This window comes from Squalius cephalus, assembly GCF_949319135.1.
Source record: "Squalius cephalus genome assembly, chromosome: 11".
Lineage (NCBI taxonomy): Eukaryota > Metazoa > Chordata > Actinopteri > Cypriniformes > Leuciscidae > Squalius > Squalius cephalus.
Window position 1 is genome coordinate 8,174,123 of NC_137132.1, and position 24,431 is coordinate 8,198,553.

Below are 24,431 nucleotides of genomic sequence, written 5' to 3' on the forward strand. Positions count from 1 at the left end.
AGCTGTCAATGGAGGGACACAAAGCTCTCCGATTTTATCAAAAAAATCTTCATTTGTTTTCCGAAGATGAATGAAAGTCTTACAGGTTTAGAACAACATGGAGGTCAGTAATTATTGACAAGAATTTTCATTTTTGGGTGAACTAACCCTTTAAGACTTAACCATTTGAATAGATTGGCATAATGAATAGGTCTGTCATTTTAGCCACACAAAAAAAATATATAATTTTGCGTTGTTTCAACCCATGTTTAGGTAAAATATGGATAAACCCAGGTTTCAAACTTTAAAAAGTTGAAACCAATGGTTGGGTTTGTCCAACTCAGCATTTTTAGTGCATGTTCAAATTCAGCACAAAGTCATATTTTGTGTAGGGGGTATGAATAGCACAAAAAAAACAAAAAAAAAAGGCCATTAAGCGTGGCCTAAAATCAGCGGCTGAACCGGAGTAAAAGAAAATTTCACCTTACCAAATCTCTGGTTCCTTCGAGGAAAGAGAGCAGACGGTCCAGAATATCCTGGTTGCTCGACCAAAATGATTCCAGCCGATTCCGACCAATCACCATTTGGTGATGCTGTATCATGAAAGACTCAGTCCGCAGGAATACGAGGCCATCGTTGCGATGGATCCGCAGAAATAAGGCCTCATCTCGTCGATCTACATGTGTCATTGCTGCCGCATTTCATTCTCGGATTTGAATCCGACTGGCTGAACAATGAAAACGTGATTTAAAACTGCAACGCATGTAATGCTTCGCGATCTTCAAACATGGAAAACAATCCAATCATTTCACTAAACTGGATTAAAACTTCATTCAACCTGGCATCAAGCCATTACCTTTCCATGTGTATGTGGCTGAGAGAAGTTCATGGCCCTGGAATCAGCTATCAACTACTGTCCTGGAGTCAATGACCGTTTACCTTCCCACTGGAGTTCTTCATGGAGAACCGCAAAGCAGGAGGAGATCCCAAATCCAGCACCACCTTTGAGAGTCCACTGGAGAATATTGATGATTTCACTCCGTTCAAAAGCAGAACTCTTACAACATTCACCGACGCGTAATTTAATATGCACAGTCATTAGTTTGAACAGAGCTCTCCTGGATTGTTTGATGAATTTATGGACATTATCTACACATTTGGTACGTTTGCCTTATTTAACAACTGATTTAAAAATCACCAAAAGCTCCATGAACTGATGTCAGATAAAACAAGACATACAAAATGTGAGGTGCTGTCGGACTAGAAATGAGAGCCACTGGTTTAAACGAATGTTTATTTTTACTAACAAAACTATTTTTTAACTATAGCATAAGTGTGCATTTAATATCATCCACAACATTATCTGTTTAACTTACTTGAAAGCCACACACCAGGCAGAAGTTACCAGTGGAAAACCATTGGGTAACTTTACCACTGTTAGGCAGCAGAAGTTTCAAAGTTAATAGTTAAACTACGTTTCTCAGTAACAAGGCCAATCTGAGATGTAGTTTTCAGTACCGAAGGCTTCTTCTAACGATTAAGTCAAGACGGTACAGGCAAAACCATAGTTTTTTCATAGACTATTTTGCTTCCATAAGGTCTTCTTTTAGAATAGTGGAGAGAAAACATCTAAACTACACATTTAACTGTTTTATTAGTGATTTTTTCCCCTGTACCGATCCACTTCTGCAGCACTTACATACACAAAACTTTACAGTTTAACTCCTATCTATATTCTTGTACTGTCCCAGAATGTCATTGGCCTGATTTATAACATTTTATTCACTGTAAACATGATAGCCCCTTTAAGTCACATGAACATATTTCTTCTCTTTAACTCATGACAATTGCCATGACAAGTTTTGGATTTTGACTTGATCCATTGTGAGTTGAAACCAAGATTATCTTCAAGTTGAGTTTACTATTGTTCAGTCGAGTCTAATCAAGGACTAGCAAATATTTGATTTGAGAACTAATAATTGTAGGTCAGTTTAATGAATCAGTCAGTTTGTGAATCACTGAATCTGTCAGACAACTCACTCACTGGCTGAACTGGTCGGAGTGATTCAATGGTTAACAACTCGGTGAAATGGTGACAAGGTACTTTAAAGCACAGAGAATACAGATTGTTTTAAATGTACAATTTTCAGAGGTGTTTTTGCCCGTATGTACATGTTCCCTTTTCTTAATTTCCTCAAGACTCTCACACAAGTTAGTTGTACCTTTTTAGAGATTTTTTGTAATTTTTTTTTTAGCTTTTAATATTTCACACATTACTAACAAAAAACTACTGAAGTAGCTTCAGTGTGGCACATTGTTTTGTCATGTAGCTTGTATTAAAGTTAGACTAAATTTTAATGATAAAATGATAAAAACTATTTAAAATTATACTATTATACACACAATTTCCACCTATACATAGTTTACAATAACTAATTCACCAGCTGGAAACACCTTATTCTACACTCAAACTCTCATTAACTTTTCTTTTTACAATAAACAGAATGGTATTGTAATATCATTAATACGACTACCTATGATTGAGTCTCCTTGCATTCCCTGAACCCACCTGTTGTCCTCTTTTGGTTTTCCCAGCATTTGTTCTTCCGCCTTCTGTCTAAATCCACCAGTGATGCACAAAAAGTCTGGTTTCTCTTTAAAGTGACTCCTAAACCCCTGGTTCCTGGCCACCTCTGAGCTTCAGTGTGTTATGGAGTGCAAGCATGTGAGGCGCCAGTGAACGTCACTTGTAGATACAGCACAGAACAGTAAACTATGTTAACAGTTGCTATTGGCCAGACTCTAGAGCCACCTGAACAGAAACACCCCGTGTACCGAATTGAGCTTGCTGAAATGCTATAAAAATAGAAATCCATCTAATGCAGAAGTTCATTTATTTATAAGGCACTTCTAATAGTAACTAAACAATGGAAATGAAAATATGCAGAAAATATTTTATGCTAACTGTGCAAGAATGATAGTCATTTAGATATCTGGAGGCCATGCATTACTGTAACACTGTTTTTTGCCAAGAAATTGTCAAGATCACAAGAAACCAGTTGAGAAAAGACAAAAATTAATAATGCAGTCTCTTTGTGCTTGCGCATGTCATTATTTCTGTTTAAAGCTACTGTATTGCTCACTGACACCGTCCTCATCTTGCAAATAGTCAAACTTTTGGGTCAAATCTAAAGTCGGAAAATTACGTTTACTAAAAATGGAGTGAGTTTTTGATCTCGAGTATAGTCTCCTGGTGCATTTTTAAGCAGCAATCCAAATAAAAAAAACATTTGTAATCCACATCAAAGAACTTCAATAGAGTATGAAGTAGGAGTGGAACGGTACACATATTCAGTACGAGTCTACAGTTCGGTACGCATGTGTACCGAATGAACACAGTGTTGTTTTAACTACTGCACGTGCAAATCTCCTCTGTGTTGTCAAACTCTGAGTTTCCCCCCTAGGAAGTGACAATATATTTTATATTGATATACTTTGATGTTGCAAACACTTAAGTGCTTAGTGGCTTGCCTTACGGTCATATGAGTGTATTGTTTAATGCGTTTAAGATGCGCTTTCCTCAGCACACTTACATCTTACGGTTGTACACTTACCTGTAAATGTAACAAATTCACACAAGTATTGCCATTTCACAAAGGATTATTCGGACAGCAAGCGAGTCTAGGTTTATCTTTGAAGATTTCCATAAACGAAAGCGAAATCCATTTCTCATCCAAAAGTCTAAGCACTTCAAATCTCTTCCCCAATTACGACAGCAACATAAAACTGCAGTATATGTTGCTGTTGGTTGCAGCAATATTTATGAACATACATACTTTGTTCTGTAAACCACTGTTTAATAATAATAATAATAATAAACATGTTTATTTTTCACCCTGCTGTACTGACATCAAAACCAATGTACGTACTGAACCATCATGTTTGTGTACCGTTACACTCCTAGTGGAGCTGCATGATAAATTGAGAATCACAATAGAGATCACAATTCTCCAGCGATTCTGAATAGAAAACTAAACAAAAAAAAAACACATTATTTACTAGAGGTTCTGATAAAATGTTAATTGCTGCAGTATATTTAAAAAATATTTAGTTCATTTGAATGATTTTTTTTTTTAAATCGGTTTGAATGATTCAATGACAAATACATTTTTTAAGTCACTTGTCGCCACCTACTGGTGTAATTCACACTATATTTGAAGTGTCAAGTTACTTTCAAAAACATCACTAACGTAGACAATACATCAGTGTTTATTACCGAACTATAAACTTTTATCCCAGTACTTCTGTGAATTTAAATTATCGTAACAGAATCATAATCATATGGTGTGTTTGTGGAGCTTTTTCATACCTATACGTGACACCTGCTCTCTCTGGCTCAGCGGCAGCACAGACACAGATTTAAATCGCTGTGATCGTACTTGACAAATGTTTAATAGACATAGCTGAATCGTTGTTATTTAGGAATAAGATCGCATGCCAGGTTCGCAATCTTTTAACGATTAATCGTGCTGCTCTAACTCCTAGTATGAAGTAGGACTGCCCCCGACTAAAGATTTGCCTAGTCGACTGTTAGTCATTCATTTAAGCCATTAGTCGATTAGTTTGGCATTTAAAATATAAATTTAAGCATGTGCATAAAGCTTCCCGCAACATCGGCAAACATCACATGAACAGAATGCAAACAAAATAACCTATTATAATAATAACACCCTTATCTAAAATTAAATACTTCTAAAATGTAGGTCATAAAGATAAATTATAAACAAACTAATAAATAAAGCAAACTAACACACGTATGAGAGAAATATCAGGCCGACGGACAAGTAGCCTCAACATCGAATGAAGACTCATGTCAGAACACAAACCAAATAAATATACAAAATATAAAACAAATAAATAAAATATATAGCAGATAACCGACTCACAGTCACTATTTCTCTTCATATTATGAGAAAAAGGAACAAGTTTGTCCACTTTGTCAGAGAGAAGGAAGCTCTGTGTTTTGTTCATTATGTAGCCGGCCTTTGAGAAGATGCATTTCGAATTTAACTTCCACACTCTGCACGAACACTTGGATACGCGCCTAATAATAGCGCACATTAATGTTAGAACGAGCGGCCATGTGTGGCTAAAGTTAGACCGTTTGAGATCATTTAATGATAGGCAAAAGTTTGCTTCTTTACCCTCTCAAAATGATCCCTCACTTTGGATTTTCTGCCCGATATATTCCCGCATGGACCAGCAGTGTTAACGATCTGTCACTGTGTGACTTCTCCAATTCCAGAGGAGGTTTTTTCTTCTTCCTACGATTAACCAACTAAATTAAATGTAGTCGACCATTAGGGGGCAGCCCTAGTGTGAAAAGTCTTCAAAAGTTTCTTAAAAAGCAACCTGGTCCATCTAAAACACATATGACAGATTTAGAGGAGAGTGTTTGCAACATGTCAACCATCATTGATTGGCTCAACACATTTATGCAAAATCAGCTCTACTATAGTACAGTAGTTGGACACTGATCTTGTGTTTTGACAAAAACGGTCATTGAAAGCGATGTTGCTGAAACACGGAAAGAAAACTAGACAGTCATGACACTAACCTTGCTTTATTTTGAGCTCTATGGCTCTTCATTGGCCAGATATGATGGCAACCATGCACCAGTAAACCGTCAGTGCAAAGCAAATGACACAGAAACACTGTTTGCCTACTATATGCCGAAGACGTGACAAAACGAGAGCAGAAAAGTTGAACGAGACACCTAACACCCTTGAGGAGTTCTGTAGGAAACCCCTCATATTTTACCTGTGATACCGCTGGAAGTGCAGCTCCATCTTCCTGTTTTCCTTCAGGTCCCTCTCTTACTGGCACAACCAGTTTGGACACAGCACTTTTCCACTCTAAGGATCAAATTAAAGTCATTTTAAAAACAAAAGTCACATACATTCACGTTATGCCTTTTGAAATTAGGCAAACAAACAATAGAAGCTGTGCATGTAAAGAAAGGCCATTTGTCGGCGTTTACCTGATTTGAGTGTTTCCGAGTCAAGCATGCCTCCTTCTTGAAGATTCAGGATACCATCGGGTTTGACTTTTTCCCAGGGCACATAAGTGACGCCCCGCTCCACGTCCCAGTACTTCTTCAGGTCCGTCTTTATGCCCTTATTCAATGCCCATGCGATCTGATCAAGGAGAACAAGTCAAACAACTGCCCACACATAGATTCAAAACAAGCAAGTGGTGCTACGCATTCAAACATGAGATCTGGGACAATCAATCAAAGTAACGCAAGTAATCTAACAACAAACGCAAAGACTATTGCATGGTTGTCATGTAAAGAATGGACTTGTGCATGTGGAAGTCCATTCATGTAAAATGACAATCATTAGAAAAATGTATTTCTTACTTACCCAATAAATTAATTATGTGAGAAGAAGAGTGCAGAGTGATGCAAGAGACATATATAACTAGCAAAGCTAGGTACTAGGAAATCAACTTCTAATCTAAAGCAATGGTCAATTATACAAAATATATTCAGCCACAGAATGCCAGAATCAAGCATTCAGAATTATGTATCGTTTCCTAATCTAGCTTTAGTTTAAAGAGGACTCTTTTTTTTTTTTGACCTATGCATCCTTGTATTGTGATAAATAAGGCTATGACACCCAATATTTTAGATAGCAGTGAAATTTAACAATTCTCGATTCCATTTTTCAATACCACAGCTAAAACTACTAACTAATATACATTTCAAAGATTATTAAAGACAAGTAAACAGTCATTAATAAAAAAGAACCAATAATTAAACTTAAGCAACAGCACAAATAAATAAATAAATACAATAGAACAAAGACACAAATGAAATAATCAGTGCTTTTAAAGTTATTTAGGTAGGTTTAACAGTAGGGGTGTAAGAAAAAATCGATACACCTGAGTATCGCGATATTTTATTTTGCAATACTGTATCGATTTTCAAAAACGCAATATCGATTTTTTTTTTTTTTTTTTACGTCCAAAAATATTCATGGTAGGACCGTAAGACAGTGGTTGTGGTTCACGTTTATGTTGTTTAAATCCCTACCACTAGATAGCTATGCTGAGACGCACCAGTGTCCTCGCCAGGCTCGCCTATAACGGTGCGTGTCCACTGGACATTTTAGGATTGACAGCGGACCGGAGAAAGCGTTGAGAGCGACCGAGAGCGTCAAAAAGTTAGACAGTTCCTTTATACAAATATCAAGCGAAAAACGCAGTCGGCAGCCAATTGCTGTGAGGTTCGGGATGTGACGTCTGTCTTGAGAGTTTAAACATATGCAAATTGTGCCGGAGTTTATGATGGATTTAGTGCGTAAATCATTTTGTTTACAAATTAGACGTTGCGTATATGTTAAATATTTCATTTTGGATGTGTTTATTGTGATTATATTGGCTGGCTTTATAAAAGTTTATACAATTGAAAGGATATCTTTGCTTGGTGCATTTGGAAACAAAGCTTGTCTATTTCTAAATGTAATCGCGTGCATCGTTCCCACCAAACGCGAAAAGAGCATCTGGCGCGAGTGATTTCAATGTTAAGTCAATGCAAAGACGCGTTTACGCGCCTCTGGAGGTCCTGCGGCACGAGGCGTTTAGCGCGGCGCGGTTCGCCTCATTCGCGCGTCCAGTTCTTTTAAAATCTTTTATCACATAAAACTTGATTTCAATATATGACACATTTTGTTCACTTTCATCCACTTTCATTCATTTTCGTCCAGTTCACGTTGTTGTTTTGTATTGTGACAGGGGCTGTACCTATTTTCTTTTATTATGGCCTACTTGAGCATATAAAAATTTGCTCACTAAGAACCTGTGAACCACAATCCCAAACTGGCAGTTTGATTTTCTGTGTACTGAATTGTTTACCTAAAGTAAACTTCTTTGACTTTTATGCACATCATGTCTTTTTTAAAATATTTTTAATATATTTTACTTTTAAAAAATCCCAATATATCGCCTTATGCACAGTATCGAAATATATTGCAATATATTGAATCGTGACCCATGTATCGTGATACGTATCGTATCGCCAGATTCTTGCCAATACACAGCCCTATTTAACAGTAGTTTTCAGGAACAAAAATTTAATTAAGTAATCAAATGTAAAATGACACTGCATATAATCTTAACAGTGCAAATTAAATAAAGGTTAATCCTTATTAAAGATACACAAAATATATTCAGTGAAGAGCAGGGAGTGATTTTCTCTTTGTCTTTTGGAGTTTGATTAACATTAAAACACAGACTGCTGCAGGAATATTTGGTTGCTGTCGCTTTAAGACTAATGCACAAATCCAATAATGATACACGTTTTCTTTCTCTACTGGTTACTTCAGCCACAACCAACTATTTTTACTTGGATACTCATATTTTGAGATAAATTTGTGTGAATTTGTCTGTTTAAGTGGAGGGAGGCGTGAAATAATTCATAATATTATTTGCATGCTGTCTCGCGCAGCTGTGTGTGCTTTGGGTGTGTTTCTCTTGCGCTTGAATGCTTAAATTGGCAAGGCTTGAAAACGCTGCAAATGATAAACTTTGGTGATCATGCAGGGACAGGGTCCCCGCTGTAACATCACGTAAGGTAAATAAGAGGATGACATCTAGTGGACAAGACTAGAAATAAGATTAACATCAATCAGATATTATTTTTAATATTTGCGGAAATAAATATGGGAAAAAAACGATTCATGGCTTTTGAGAATCGATATAGTATTGACCACATTTTAAAAAACAATTAATAGAAATTTTTTTTTTTTTGCACAGCCCCAGTGTTGAAATTAGAGGTTATGGTAAGGGGCGGGACATTTCCCAAACATGCTCGAGGCGCTTGACCAATCACAACACACTGGTTCAGCCGACCAATCAGAGCTCATTGTGCTTTTCAGAAGGAGGGGCTTCATAGAGACAGGAACTAAACAGAGCGTTACTGACAGACTGAGAAGAGAGGAGCTGCAACAATGGAGAATATGGGGAAAATGATACGTTTTTTTGAACACTCAAGCATGAAAAGCTATTCGAGTAAAGCCCAAAAACAAAATCAAGGCTTTGTAAAATGGCATAATATGATCTCTTTAATAAACCTGGCATTGTATACTGTTGGTTCTGTGATGACCGGCTTGTTATGTTCCTGGTTTGGATAAAAGCATGCGCTAAATGTATTCAAGAGAGTCATATAATCAGTAATAATAACCCTGACAAGGAACATTTTAACCCAAGAACACTGTGGGACAGGAATAAAAGGTTGGTCACGGTACCTTAATGGACTTCTGGTTGACTTTAACAGCCCCTCTGCTGAGTTTGTTCAGGGCTGTGTAGGCGTCCTGTCTGTGCACCATGACGATGTAGGCACAACCTCTGGGAGGAATCATCTGCACAGGATCAAAGAGACATTTGAAATATTATGTTAAGAAAATGTAACCACAAATAAGCAATGGAAATGATAATAAAAAAAAAAAACATGTTTTACATTTGACTCAAAAGTCACATTTGACTATTCCTGTATGCAACATTTCCATTGTGGAGGAGATGCAAATTGCAGGCTTTACATAAAGGCTCTGTTCCAACATATAGTAAGCAGCCTTGCTGTCTAAATAGACAACTACATCCTAACTGAAATGGAACCTTATAAGAGACCTATTAGAGTCTCATATACAATAAAAACACAAAGTGCAATGCATTCTGGGACTTCCTTCTTCACATGTGATACTGCCTTATTTTGTAGCCAAAACCAGCTATATAATTATCCCTCCTATATCATTTTTTGCTTCATCGGAATGGGATGACATTTGGTGACTTTTGTCACATACGCTATGTGAACACACACACAAAACAAATTATGCACATGATTCGGATATGTTAAAGGGTCGGGGAAAAAAGTAACACTTGGTACTTTATGACCTGATGAATTTATCATTTTATCATAATGTGTGAAGTAGATACATTTTCATACCTTTCATGGTCAAAAATGACAGACATAGGAAAAGAATGGGGAAATCCCAAAAATCAGAGGATCTTTTGGTGGTACAAAATACAAATCGGCCATGATGCAAGAAAACACAGCAATGAAGGGGTTAATCTTCTTCAAAAAGACACCCACGCACACACATTAACTGGTAAGACTGCAAGACAGCAAATTTTGAAAATATGTGAAATAAAATCAATAAATGAAAAAAAAATACAAGAGTCTCTATCTCTCTCTTGCTCACACACATAGAAATGAATTGATTGTGTTTGCTGTTATGTTAGTTTGCTGTTAGTTCATAATTGTGGTTCCTTTCTGAAGTTTTATTTCAATTTATTGAATTCAATTAGACAAAATGGCAATTAATTGCAATGTTTGTTTTGAATTATCACTATCTATTCCTTAGATTTTTTTAAATTATCAATCAAAAACTGAGTAATTAAAAAGCTTCCCATGTGTTCCATTTCTAACAAAATGTTGTTTTATTGTAATCATAATGCAAAATCTGATACTAAACTAACAAAAAATGTCTAAACCTTGCCAAAAGAGTAGTCTTTTAGAATGCCTAAATATATTTCTATATGCAAAACCTAAATGGTTACACCATGACATTACACAAGTTTTATTTTAACACCTCCATATGGCACTATTCTCACTTAAAAATGGATTTTAAAAGAAATATTGCATTTATTGAAAAATAATAAATATTATATTAATTTTAATTGAAAAAATAGCTCATAACAATTGTATAAATATTGCATAGTATCATTAAATTCCCTCAAAATAAAAAATAAAAAATTCTAATATAAAAAAATTATTGGACAAATACATTACATTGATTTTCCTGAAGAAAAAAACAAAAGTTACATTTCAAGGCTTTCAAAGCATTTGCCTACTATTAGAAACAGTTTTCACTTTGGGAACATGCTTCAATCACAGAGCTACGGTTTAAACTGCTTAAACTACCTTAAAAACATGGGGGTCTTTTTTAATGTTTTTTTAGAAGTCTCTTATGCTCACCAAGGCTACATTTATTTGATAAAAATACAGTAAAACAGTATTATTGTGAAATATTACTACAATTTAAAATATAGGTCACATGATCCTTCAGAAATCATTCTAATATGTTTGATTTGGTACTCAAGAAAAAGTTCTTATCATCAAAAACAGTTTAATATTTAAATGCTTAATATTTTTGAAGAAACGGTGATAAATATTTTTCAGGATACTTTGACGAATAGAAAGTTCAAAAGAACAGCATTTGTTAGAAACAGAAATATTTTATAACATTCTAAAATGTATTTACTCTCACATTTGATCAATTTAATTCATCCTTGCTGAATAAAATCATTCAATTCTTTTAAAATAAAAGAAGTTTGCTGAGCCCAAACTTGTAAACGGTAGCGTATTCATTGATATGACTGATCTATACATACATTGATGGACTCGATCTGTCCGAACTCCTCCATCAGACTCATGATGTCCTGCTGTTGAGTCTTTTTGTCCAGCTGTCCGATCCATAATGTAGTACTGCAGACTGCAGAACAATAACAATCACTTGACAATTAACAATCAGTGCAAAAAAGATGGCTATTAATCTATATTCTACTTCATGTTTACAAGAATTGTAGCCAGAAACAGCTGTAACATATGGTGGCGTTCTCACCGCTGAGAGTTTCCTTCTTGATGGGCGGAAACCCTTTCTGTCTCCGCTCTCGCTCTTTCTCCCGGTCTCTCTTCTCCTCTGAGCGTGGCTGTGGTGAGCGTCCTCGACGCTCTCTGGACCGGGAGCGTGTGCGATGATACCTTGAGCGTTCTCTGCGGGAACGGGAACCGGACCGCGATCTGCGCGAGTGTGAAGACGATCGTCTCCGTGGAGACCTGGAGAAATACAACATTTGAAACATTTTGAAAATATGAATGATTCCAACAAATCAGCTTATCTTCATAAAATAGCACAGCTTTTTACATTAAAGGGATACTTCACCGATTAGCATTAAGCTTTGTATCAGTAGAAACCCGGTAGTATTTTCGAATGACCGTGCTTCCCTCTCTCATGTCCCCCTGAGACGAGAGATTTCTGTATTGTGTGTCTGGAAAAAAACCTCAGATGACGCAAAAATCATCATTTAGCATCATCGGAGGCTTTTCTGTCCAGAGGCGAGAGACTCCAGCCAGTAGGAGGAGCTCGTTCCGCATGTCTTCAACCCGCCCATAGGGGGATCTCACCATAAGTTTCGAGTCGACTAGTAGCCTAGCTGTATCATTTCTTCCGACACTGCCCTCTGTAACCGGTAGGCGTGGCTTGGGAATGGCCTCATAGGGCAGTGAAGCAAGTGCATTCTGGGAGTTGTTGTCTTTCATCCACATCCAAAAATACTTTTCTGGCTTTTCTCAGTCTAGAAGACACCAACTTCTAATGTCACATTTCTACTACATAAATGACCTAATTTAAATACACATGCATCTTTCCAGTGGTGAAATATCCCTTTAAGACTAGGTCTGAAACAACTAATCGCTAAAATCAATAATGAAAATAATCCACAACAAATTTGATTATTGATTAGTCGAGTCTATGCGCTGCCAACATCAGCCAGTCACATCGCTTTACTATAGTGAATAACACAATGCTATGGACATAACACAAATGGAAAACACAGAGTGAGCTACTGCAGTAAAGGCACATGATCCAAGATGTCTGAAACATGCTTTATAAGCTCTTCAAACAAAAGCATTTACAGCATCTTGCCCTGTTGTGCTTTGACAGATGCGTGTGATTAAAGCCCCTTTCACACAGAGATTCCGGAAAATACACGGATAATGTGTCAAAAAATGTTTGATTTTGTGTAATGCGTCAAACGTGTTTGATTTTGGTTCATTCACACTGCCAGTGATTTTCCCAGAATCTGTGAGTGCGTTCACACACATCCCGTAAAGACACGTGACGTCAGGATGTGACATGTAACGTATGCATCTATAACACGAACACTAACGCATCGTGTACCGCTCCACAAAGCTGGCGAATGATCCCAGCTTCAGCGCGGATAGTAAGGAGCTCCTGGTCTCGGCTTCATTCCAGTTTGCAAACATTTTTTTGTTCTTTCTTTGTTGATGACGAACACAAACTTTCTTCTAAGAGCAACAGAGTCGCGCGATGTGCGTCATTACGACACACCCCTTACGGCATTGGTCCTGGCTTTTGTTCCGGGACTGATCCTGGCAATGTTACTAGGTCCCCATTCCGGCATCGATCCCGGGACGTGTTTGCGTTCACACAGAAGGCACTCAGCAATTTTACGGCAATTTCCCGGGATCAACGCGCTGTGTGAAAGGGGCTATAGAGGTCTGCACGGAGGACCTGATATTTTAAATGGTCAGCCACGCGGCGATGTGCTTTTTCGGGTCGGGGCCCAATTACTTCGGGTCCCGAGTCCGTTTAACAGTGTGTAATACCCGAGTCGATCTGACAACACCTGGCCGTGATCAGAGCCAGTCAGTGCTATGCGTGTGTTTAGTAACTTGCAACTTGTAAAATTAGGATGAGAAAAGTGTGAGCCAGGAAATAAGGTGAACAAAAACACAAGCGACCCGAGCCGTCAGAAGCAGAGAGGGCAGAGTTAACGCAAACGCACAGTGATCATGAGTTTTCCTGTTCCTATTGTGTGCAACATTAAATGCAAACCAACTTCAAAATCAAATCTCAAAAACTGCTTGCAGCCTCGCACACTCATATTTAACATATTTCAAATCAGCAACTAAATCTGAGATGAACTGTCACATGAATGTTTTCTGTGACGCTTAAATTGCGTTAAAAAGCTTATATTTCAGGTTGCTCCAGCTCACGCGCATGTGCAGTCTCAAGCAAGACACTTTCTTTCACCAATTTTTTTAATAATATAATGAATGAACCATCTTGTTAAATCTAAAATGTTTGGTCTAGACTCGGCTCAGAGATGATCGCAGCGGCCGTGGCACTGAATGAGCAATCATTATTATAGTTAGTAGTTATTATAGTTTAAATGGCAAACAGTCAAAGTTATTATAATGTAAGTTGACTCGAGATACAAAATTTGTCTATCAGGTCCAGTAGGGTCAAGGTCCAACAGAAGGGTCCGGGTCTGTTTGAGTTTTTGGACCCGTTAAGCCCTGTGATGATTAATGCCTCTGACACGTGTTTTCCTCAGCGCACATCTTATATTTGATTGTTTATAACCTTATCTGTAAATGTTAGAAAGTCCAGTGAGTATTTCCATTTTGCATATTCTGACAACAAGCGGGACTTGCTAAACTACACACTCTTCAATGAAAGAGCACCGGTCGGCGCAAGTGTCAAACAGACGCAGTACATTAGGAGTGAAATAATTCTGACTAAAATACACATTTTGCTAAAAAAAATAAAATAATTTGTTATAAATTAAGTGTAAAGGTGATGATACACAGGGCAACTTTTTGAGCAATATTGCTGGGCAACGTTGCTGTCAACGGGCAACCAGATGAGACACAGGGCCCACGACCCATCTAAATTATCTAGATAGCAATTTATTGCCCATTTTCAATGGGAAAGTGCCCAAGCAACAATCACTCGGCAAGATTGCCCAGCAACATTGCTCAAAAAGTTGCCCTGTGTATCATCACCTTAAAAGCAAAATATCCATTTAACACGAGTAATCATATGTATGAGAGCACTAACATTAAAGGGGTGGTATAATGCCCTTTTCACAAGATGTAAAATAACTCTCTGATGTCCCCAGAGTGTGCATGTGAAGTTTTAGCTCAAAATACCCCACAAATATTTTTATATAGCATGTTCAAATTGCCACTTTTTGAGGGTGAGCAAAAACGCACAGTTTTTGTGTGTCCCTTTAAATGCAAATGAGCTGCTGCTACCAGCACAGAGGGCGGAGCTTCAACAGCTTGTGTCCTTTTTCTGTCAATTTTAGGGTTGGTGATGTCATGAACCTGGGAGGAATGTCGTGTAGTCCCTACCAGCCATTTGTTGTAGTCCTTAAAAGCGATTTCTTTAAAAGAAAATATCTCCCTTTGCTTTGAACTTTGAGCGTTGTAACTGCAGATGTTGTTTATGCTCAAACAGCAACATTACACACTAACTAAAGTCAGAAAGTGAAATCATATTCAACCACCCCTTTAAATGCACTATAGCCCATTAATGTAATATAATTACTACAGTATTTTCATGAGTGATTCGAGTTTACAGTAAGATGAATTGGAAGTGCGCTTTAAAGACAGAGAGCAAAACTCTTAAGCATTTAGTCAGAGTGTTCAAGACGAGTGGAAATATATCAGTGCTGAACATATACTTAGCCTCTAATCGAACAATTTATTAGCCAGTGGCTGATGATAGACATTATTTAATCACCTAGCATGAAAATTTAGTTGCATATGTGAGTGATTTACTAACATTGTCAAGGTTTTTTTATTATAAGACTCAGAGAACGTACCTTGATCCTGTTCGCCTGCCGTGTCTTCGATCTCTCCCATCATGTACCGAGCGTTCTGTCTCAGCTGAATCCTGAAATGGGTCAAAGGAATTATGCATGTGATTTTAGCCTCACTGACGTGTAAATATGGGCAAACTGATTTTAGAATCGTTTTAGCATTTGAGTTTCAATAAGAGCTTGGACTGGTGAGGATGTTGAGCTATTAATATCTTGATGTTCTGTACCTGTGGCTGCTGGGTTGTACTGTGCTGTATGATGTTCTCATCAAAGGTTTGAGGAGGGTTATCTGGTATCTGGGTCTGAACCATCGATGGGAACTCCTGAGGTGCCATCTGACCCTGGGACAGCACTTGACCCTGCGACACCATCTGACCCTGGGACGGCACTTGACCCTGCGACACCATCTGACCCTGCATCTGTGTCTGGACGTGAGGAAACACTTTAATTTCATACAATATGTTTGACAAGTCCTTATTCTTTAAAGCTCCGTCGGCCAGAATTAATACCTGGTTAGCAATTTGACTTAGAAGATGAGCTTGCAGAGCTTGCTGTAATTCTGGAGGGAGGTTTCTGTAAAAAATTACAATGTTAATTAAATACCTGGGGGGGGATCAAATGATATTTCACTGTATGTGAACAGAGTTTATTCATGTCCTACATGGTAATGGGAGCAGCAGGGGCTGGTTCAGTCTTTTCCTCTACAGGTTCAGGATCATCATCATAATCAAATCGATCCAGCAGAGACTGAGTCAAACCAGAAACACAATGTTACAGACAGTGAATTAACAGATCCAAACCATGCGTTAGCTCTGTGGTTTATATATAGCATAAGAACTGCTGATATCTTCCAGATTTAACTCCATTTATTCCTTAAAGGTGCTCTAAGCGATGTTGGGTGACGTCACTTCTTGTTGACGTTCAAAGTATTGTCGAACAAAACGGAGGCTAGCTCGACCCTCCATCCTCCTCATCCCCCCCCCCCTTCCGTGCTTCCTGAAACAGGCTTTTCCGATGTAAATTCGGGACTTTGCACGTTCCTCCTCCTTTTCTCTCTTCTTTGCTATTTGTTCATCGGAACGTCGTCTCTTTGGTCGTGTGTCGGCCATATCAAAATTCTCAAGAACATAATTCTAACGTTAGTTGTTTTCGTTGTCTAGGACATCTCTCCTCTAGCTAACTTCCCTCTTCATGCTTCTCTCTCCTCCACTCCCCACACCCCCCTTCATGTGCACGTGCACTAACCACAACCCCCACTTCCAAATCATTCTTGTCGGTTATTGGCTGGAACACTGTTTGTTATGTTTCGTGGTCCAGGCTGGGCCAGTTTGTTTTTGTTGCCGTTTGTGGAGCCTGGGCCGTCTACAAAAAACAATTTTTTTACAGTGTGTTCAGGGGACAGGCAGCTAGCAGATAGTGAGGAGATGTTTGCTGTATGTGACAAAAAAAGTTTTGGCCTAAAAAACATGTGACATCGCTTAGAGCACCTTTAAGTAGACATAAGAGGATGCAAGGATAATGTCAAAATGGTCAAACTGAACCATTCAGATGGTTTACCTTAGCTAATGATGGTTTCTGCTCGGTAGGCGGGGCCGTGGACTGAGGAAGCCCCGCCCCTCCGCCCTGCTGAAGAGTTTGGAGAAGCTGCTGTAACTGAAGAAAATAACTCAGATTAAACTTTTTTATAGCAATTTATGCACAGCACTTCATTTTTATGACTTTGAAAGTGTTTTTTACATAAATTTGAGTCGAGTTGAATATTGTGTTACCTCTACGCCCCCTGTGCCCTGTAGGAGCTGAGCGACAGCAGCGAGGGGCATTGGGCTCTGAAGGTTGGGTACGGGTGCGGGTGCTGGTGTTGCAGCTGCAATAAATGGTACTGGTGTTGGTGCTGGTGCTGGTGCTGGCTCTGGCACTGCCACTGGCATAGCTGGAGGAGCTACAAAGAGCAATGAGAAGTGCAGTTTAACAACAGAGATCAGGCTTCAGTTTAAACCACAGATCAGCGAACTACAGGCTGTTAGTTTGAATATGATACAGGTTACACAGGGGTTAAAGTGAAAAAAAATCCTGAGCCTGAAATTTTTTTGTGTGTGTGGGGGCGGGGGGCTTCATTGGCACCATTTATTTTCAAGCATGTTAATGAATAAAGTCCAGTATCACTGATATAGCTACTTATGTCTCGATGAAAATTTATTTTTCCAAAATTTGAAACATTTATTAGGCTTAAAAAATATAACAACTTTTAATTTAAGTGAACTTGATCACTTAAATCCTCACTTTTTTTGTAAACAAAACCTTTGTAAACAATCCTCACTTAAACCCATAATAAATGTCATATTTACCTGTACCTTATGTCTAACCGATGTGAATTATATAGAAATTGAATACGTTTATAAAACAGTCCGTAGCCTACTGCATAAATTATAAATGAAAAATAGATTAATCCTTAAGCGTTGAGCAGTTAGTAATTTTCTCTGTTCCCATTGTTCTTTGGTTAACAACTTTACTAACAGAGAGAATTGCTGTCACTTTAATACCCGCCGCTGCTGACAGGATCTCATTCTCTACTCTTCACTTCCATTTAAGATTGTATTTAACTCATTTGACTGTTCTTGTGAAGATACTCGACAAAACTGACATTTTGGCATAAATGTGTGTGTTAGTTCGTTCAAGCGCGAAAGAGAACTCGATGGCGCGCTGTCGACTGCGATACTGGCGCGCGTCTTTCTGTGTGTGTGTGTGTGTGTGTGTGTGTTTCAGGAGGACATTCACTGACAAGCGCGTTCTCTTTTGTCTTCTCCCGCATTGATAGTTTAAAACATTTGCGTGAAGGAGAGCATGATCATATAACCCAAAGGATGACAGAAAGAACGGGACGCTGCGATAAATATTTTAACACGTCAAGCTGGACAAAAATTAATCGCATGCGTTTCCGTTGACAGCACTAACGTTAGGCTACTTGTCATACATTGCTGACAGAAAATGCTGCGGTTTAAAGTGGACTCGTTTTCATGGTAGGCCTACACAGAATGTTTTTTTTTTTTTTTTTTTGTAAGCTACACAGAATATTTAATTAAATATTAAAATTAAATATTTAGCTAAGTCTGAAGTTACCAAGCAGCAGTGTATGTTAACGTTAGCTCAGTTATCAACAGGTGTAGACAGAAAATATGATTATCCTGACCTGAGCTAATTTACTGAATCAACCAACTCACATCTCCTTTCATTCTTTTCATCCATGATGACATTAAAGTCACCTGTTGTTGTTTCTGGCGTTTCATCGCTGTCTGTGCCGCAACCGCTACTTGCTCATTAGAACATTCAGTGAGCTATTTTACACCGGCTCGGTCCTGCTCCTCCGTGGCAATGACGGCGTGCGGACGGTGCGGTTAAACATCATAACAAACGAATTTGAGTGGGGGTGGGGGGGATTTTGGAAAGTGTCCCCATAGGAAATTACGCCCGTGGGTAGGACATCATCCCTAAGCTTCATGAACTAGCGCTCCTTTCACCGACAACGCTAACGTGACGTATAAATCTCAATCACACTGTGTTGCTAGGCCCCGCCCTGCTCTGCTTCTGATAGGCTTGTAACGTTAGTAGAGCTGCGTTCCTTTCATATGATTGGTAGGTGAAATCAATTGACTCGAAAATATTAAACCGCATGCAATTTTTTTTTTTTTTCTTCCTCACGGCCGCACGCCGGAGATCCGGCACGGTGCCGGAATACTTTAAGCCCTGGGTTACAGTAACTCTCGTAAGAATATCAAACAATGACCAAAAGCAGAACACTATCCAAAGTATTTACATCAGAATTCTGCCAAATATATATGTAATACCATCCAAAAGTGTAGGGTCAATATGTTTTTTGTTGCAGTTGTTAACATACAGAAAGAATGCATTAAATTGATCAAAAGTGACAGTAAAGACATTTATAATGTTTCAAAAGATTTCCATTTCAAATAAATGCTGATTTTCTGGACTTACTAATCATCAAATAATTTATGATTTCCACATTTAACAGACCATTAAGTAGCACAGCATATTATTTGATATATATTATCATATTATAATGATTTCTGAAGGATCATGTGACACTGAAGACTGGAGTAATGATGCTGAAAATTCAGCTTTGACCACATAAATAAAAAACATTTTAAAACATTCACATTGAAAACGCATAATTGAAACTGTAATAATATTTCACATATATTACTGTTTTTGAATAAATACAGCCTTGGTGAGCTGAAGTCACTTTTTTCATTAAAATATTTAAATAAATCTTAAAGACCCTAAACTATTGAACAATAGTTTAACTTTAAAGACTTTGACACAAAACCTAAAAGTTAAAGCATAATAAAAAGATGAGAAACTAGGGATGCATGATATATCGGCCACCATATCGGTATCGGCCAATCTATGTTAATTTTTTATGTTATATTTTATCGGCCCCTTAAGAAAATGTGTCCGATACATTAAAGCCGATAAATAATGGATTATTTCCTTCAGCTGAGACACTTCAGATGCACACTGTTCAACATGATGGCTTGAAATATGATTGGAATCACTTCAAAAAAGGAAAATACAAGTCCAAAATGTTCTGTCATATCGGCTACATAAAATTGTAACGAGAACGTTGTAATTGTGTGCTTGGGACATGGCTTTTAATTGTGAGACTTTTGTTTTTATAATCAGTCTCTCAAAAATGACAGAAAAATTTAGATTTATCGGCCAATATATCGGTTATCGCCGGCTTTCAAATATAAAGAATTATCGGTTATCGGCCAAAATTTTCATATCGGTGCATCCCTAATGCATCACATGAAAGTACATCACATGAATGGTTTGTTAGGATAAGACAATATTTGGCCGAGATACAACTATTGAAAATCTGGAATCTGAGGGTGCAAAATAATCGAAACATTGAGAAAATCTCCTTTAAAGTTGTCCATTTATGTTCTCGATTGTGCTGCATTCACTCTCAAAAATACATGTTTTATATATTTACGGTAGGAAATTTACAAAATATCTTCATGGAACATGATCTTTACTTAATATCCTCATGATTTTTGTCATAAAAGAAAAATCGATAATTTTGACCCATACAATGTATTGTTGGCTATTGCCACAAATATACCCGTGCGACTCGTGACTGGTTTTGTGATCCAGGGTCACAAATGTGATCCAGCTAAAACATAAAACATTTATTTCTTGTGCTCATTTACCGGCAACTGTGGTTCCATTCTCTAAAACGGGCAGTAGTGGAGCTGTGGCCATGTCTAACAGCGGCTGAATGACGTCCATGCCAAACACATCGTTCTTCTGCCACAGAGTTAACACACGCAATATCTTCCCCTGCATTACAACACACAAAATCCATCAATGACATTCAGCTCACTGTATTCACTGTACAATCTGGAGGGGATTATTCAGTACCTTGTCATCGGCTGGGCACTGGAAAAGATTCTGAAATGTCACAGTGAAGTTTTTCAAAAACCTCGGACCAAACAAATCTTTGTCTGCGCCGAACTGATGCCGGGACTGTCGGATAATTGAGTCCACCACATAGAGACCAGGGACCTTTAGATCTGGTTTACACTGAGAGGACAAAAACAAATAAATCTTTACCTTCCCATATTAACAGCGATCATAAGCACGATAAAACGTTAATATATAGTTTATTACATACCCTCTTGATGAACTTCTCCACGATTTGAACAACGTGCTTGTAAAGCTAACAAAGCAAATGAATCATAAAACTCAGTCACAAAAGAACATTTCAACAAAAAAGTATCACCAATAACTATGAGATAATTAAAAAATAAATAAACATGTAAAAATTTTAATTTAAAATTATAATTCATCTCTCTTCTACCTTAGATAAAATGTTTACATCAACATCAGTATATGATGTGCAGGTAAAATAAAGCTTTTAAACATTTTCTTAGATAAAATTCTAAAAAAAATCAACACAAACTCAAAATATTAGGAACATGAAGCATAAAGACAAGTCAGTTTGCAGCTAATTTATTAGGGATCATTTTGTGAAACTCACAACATCCATATTTCTGTTCTGTCTTACCTTGATAGCTTTGATTCCTGCTTTGGTGACAGACATCATCTTGGCTCGAGAGATCGGGGGAGTCATGTCCATCATGGACGACATCTACACAGGAGGAACAGATGACATGTTTACCCTCATCAGAAATATAAGATCAAAACTGAGAACAACATAACATTCAAAACTTTCAGCTCAGTTACTGGCAATCTCAAACTCAAAAAGAACAGCTTGTGTTTACATAAATAATATCTAAATGAATATGAACATGCAAACACAGGTCTTTGAACCAATAGGGGGCGCCACGGAAAATCTCTCTATATACGATTCTATTACAACAGCCAGATATAATTGATATAAAATATGCTATATCCCTTATTTAACATGTGTATAAACATATAAGTGTGATGTGATCACTAAATGAAATCTTAATTATGCGCAATTTCACAGCACGAACAGGTCGAAGGTCACTAGACAAACTTACTTTAATCATACTCATATCATATCTGCTTAGTTATACTTAGGTTTTTATTCGACTATTTAGACGTTTGAGCTGCAAAAACAGTCTGACATTCATCCACTAATGAACAAAAAACGTAAACAAGGATTGTTTTGGAGGAGCTTGGCGCGCGCGCTCGGCTAATGGTAAAGGGTAAACGGCGAATAAAACGCGAATTCTCACCTCCCCGTTAAAGGCGTTCACCGCATCCATGTCCATGGGCGATATTAACTCAATATGTCTTTGAATATATCCTCCTGGATCCGAATAAACATGTGTAAAATGGATAATCGCGACGAGGCCGCATGAGATTGAAGCTCAGAAACTCAACACAACCTTCCGCGAGCGTAGAGACGCGTAGAGCGAGCGGGGACAGAGCGCCGCCCACCGGACTGGAGGACAACTGCACTACACAGACGGAACACCTCAGGGAACTTCAGTCAGTCACTCGCAGAAAATATACAGTAAAGCCACTATTTCATATATATATATATATATATATATATATATATATATATTTTTTTTTTTTTTTTTTTTTTTTTACAGATATAATTTTACAGTGTTTTAAAATTATACACCTTCCAATATAAATGACAAAAAAAAAATTATTTCTTTATTAGAATTATTTCTTTATTTGTTGTTTGTGTCACTCAGTTATGTACGGAAGAGGATTAGGGCCAGGCAATAATAAAAAAATAAAACCATCTCGAGATTAAAGTCATTATAATGCGAGATTAAACTCGTTAAATTTCGAGAAAAAAAGTCGAAATACAATCTTGAGAATAAACTCATTAAATATTGAGAATAAAGTCGTTGTGTTTCGAGAAAAAACTCGTTAAATTTCGAGAAAAAAGTCGAAATACAATCTTGAGAATAAACTCATTAAATTTCGAGAATAAAGTCGTTGTGTTTCGAGAAAAAAATCGTTAAATTTCGAGAAAAAAGTCGAAGTAATTGTGAGAATAAACTCGTTAAATGTCGAGAATAAAGTCGTTGTGTTTCGAGAAAAAAAGTCGAAATGAAATGTAACGTTAGAGAATAACGCATTTGATCAGTGTTCATTGCAATAACCTGATAGAGGACATGGCAGAGTTAGATCACTTAGACAATCTATATTTTTGACTTTCTTTCAGTAACAAAGAATAGAACATTAGGTCTAGGTCGGCTAGGTGTTTTTAGAAGAAAAAATCAGTCCAATTTGCGCGATGTACTCGCTTTTGTCCAACATGAAATTCATGGAGGTTTCGTGGTTTCCCAGGATACCATAAGACGCATTATTAAACTTGTTGATCCTCAAGGTGTGGAATTTCGACGAAGGAGACGCTTGAGAAGACGCCACTTGCGCTGGCCCAAATACACTCTGGCATATGGACAGCTATGATAAACTAAAACCGTACAGCATTGCCATTAATCGCTGTATAGATGGTTACAGTCGTTACATTCTGTGGATGGAGGCGTACACAACCAACAACGATTAATAATGTGTCTTATGGTATCCTGGGAAACCACGAAACCTCGATGAGGTTGATATCAGTAGGCTATGCAATGAACACTGATCGAATGCGTTATTCTCTACATTTCATTTCGACTTTTTCTCTCGAAACACAACGACTTTATTCTCGAAATTTAATGAGTTTATTCTCAAGATTGTATTTCAACATTTTTTCTCGAAATTTAACGAGTTTTTTCTCGCAACACAACGACTTTATTCTCGATATTTAATGAGTTTATTCTCGAGATTGTATTTCGACTTTTTTTCTCGAAATTTAACGAGTTTTTTCTCGCAACACAACGACTTTATTCTCGATATTTAATGTGTTTATTCTCAAGATTGTATTTCGACTTTTTTTCTCGAAATTTAACGAGTTTAATCTCGCATTATAATGACTTTAATCTCGAGATGGTTTTATTTTTTTATTATTGCCTGGCCCTAATCCTCTTCCGTAGTTATGTTAAGTACGGAAGAGTATTAGGGCCAAGCAATAATAAAAAAATAAAACCATCTCGAGATTAAAGTCATTATAATGCGAGATTAAACTCGTTAAATTTCGAGAAAAAAAGTCAAGATACAATCTTGAGAATAAACTCATTAAATATCGAGAATAAAGTCGTTGTGTTTCGAGAAAAAACTCGTTAAATTTCGAGAAAAAAGTCGAAATACAATCTTGAGAATAAACTCATTAAATTTCGAGAATAAAGTCGTTGTGTTTCGAAAAAAAAAAACTCGTTAAATTTCGAGAAAAAAAGTCGAAATACAATCTTGAGAATAAACTCATTAAATATCGAGAATAAAGTCGTTGTGTTTCGAGAAAAAACTCGTTAAATTTTGAGAAAAAAAGTCGAAATAATCGTGAGAATAAACTCATTAAATTTCGAGAATAAAGTCGTTGTGTTTCGAGAAAAAAAGTCGAAATGAAATAT

At 37.3% G+C, this 24,431-nt stretch overlaps 2 protein-coding genes across 2 annotated transcripts in view; both read right to left on the minus strand.

The window, feature by feature from the left end:
• Positions 1–668, minus strand: part of LOC307167274 (uncharacterized protein) — a gene marked incomplete at its 5' end in the record, with an annotated part of 21,121 nt that extends 20,453 nt beyond the window's left edge. The window contains one exon of the mRNA XM_079886259.1: positions 468–668. Within this exon, the coding sequence (XP_079742385.1) occupies positions 468–668 (201 nt within the window). The remainder of the gene's footprint in view (positions 1–467) is intronic.
• On the minus strand, positions 646–22,380 carry scaf4b (SR-related CTD-associated factor 4b). Its single transcript, XM_079886761.1, is given in 17 exon segments — positions 646–5,585; positions 5,587–5,894; positions 6,020–6,176; positions 9,288–9,401; positions 11,431–11,531; positions 11,661–11,875; positions 15,454–15,524; positions 15,678–15,875; positions 15,960–16,023; positions 16,112–16,197; positions 17,008–17,103; positions 17,220–17,389; positions 20,679–20,808; positions 20,890–21,051; positions 21,143–21,187; positions 21,536–21,619; positions 22,194–22,380. Coding segments are annotated over 17 exon segments (2,178 nt in total). The 5' UTR covers positions 22,230–22,380; the 3' UTR covers positions 646–5,444.
• Between the last annotated feature and the right edge of the window lie 2,051 nt (positions 22,381–24,431).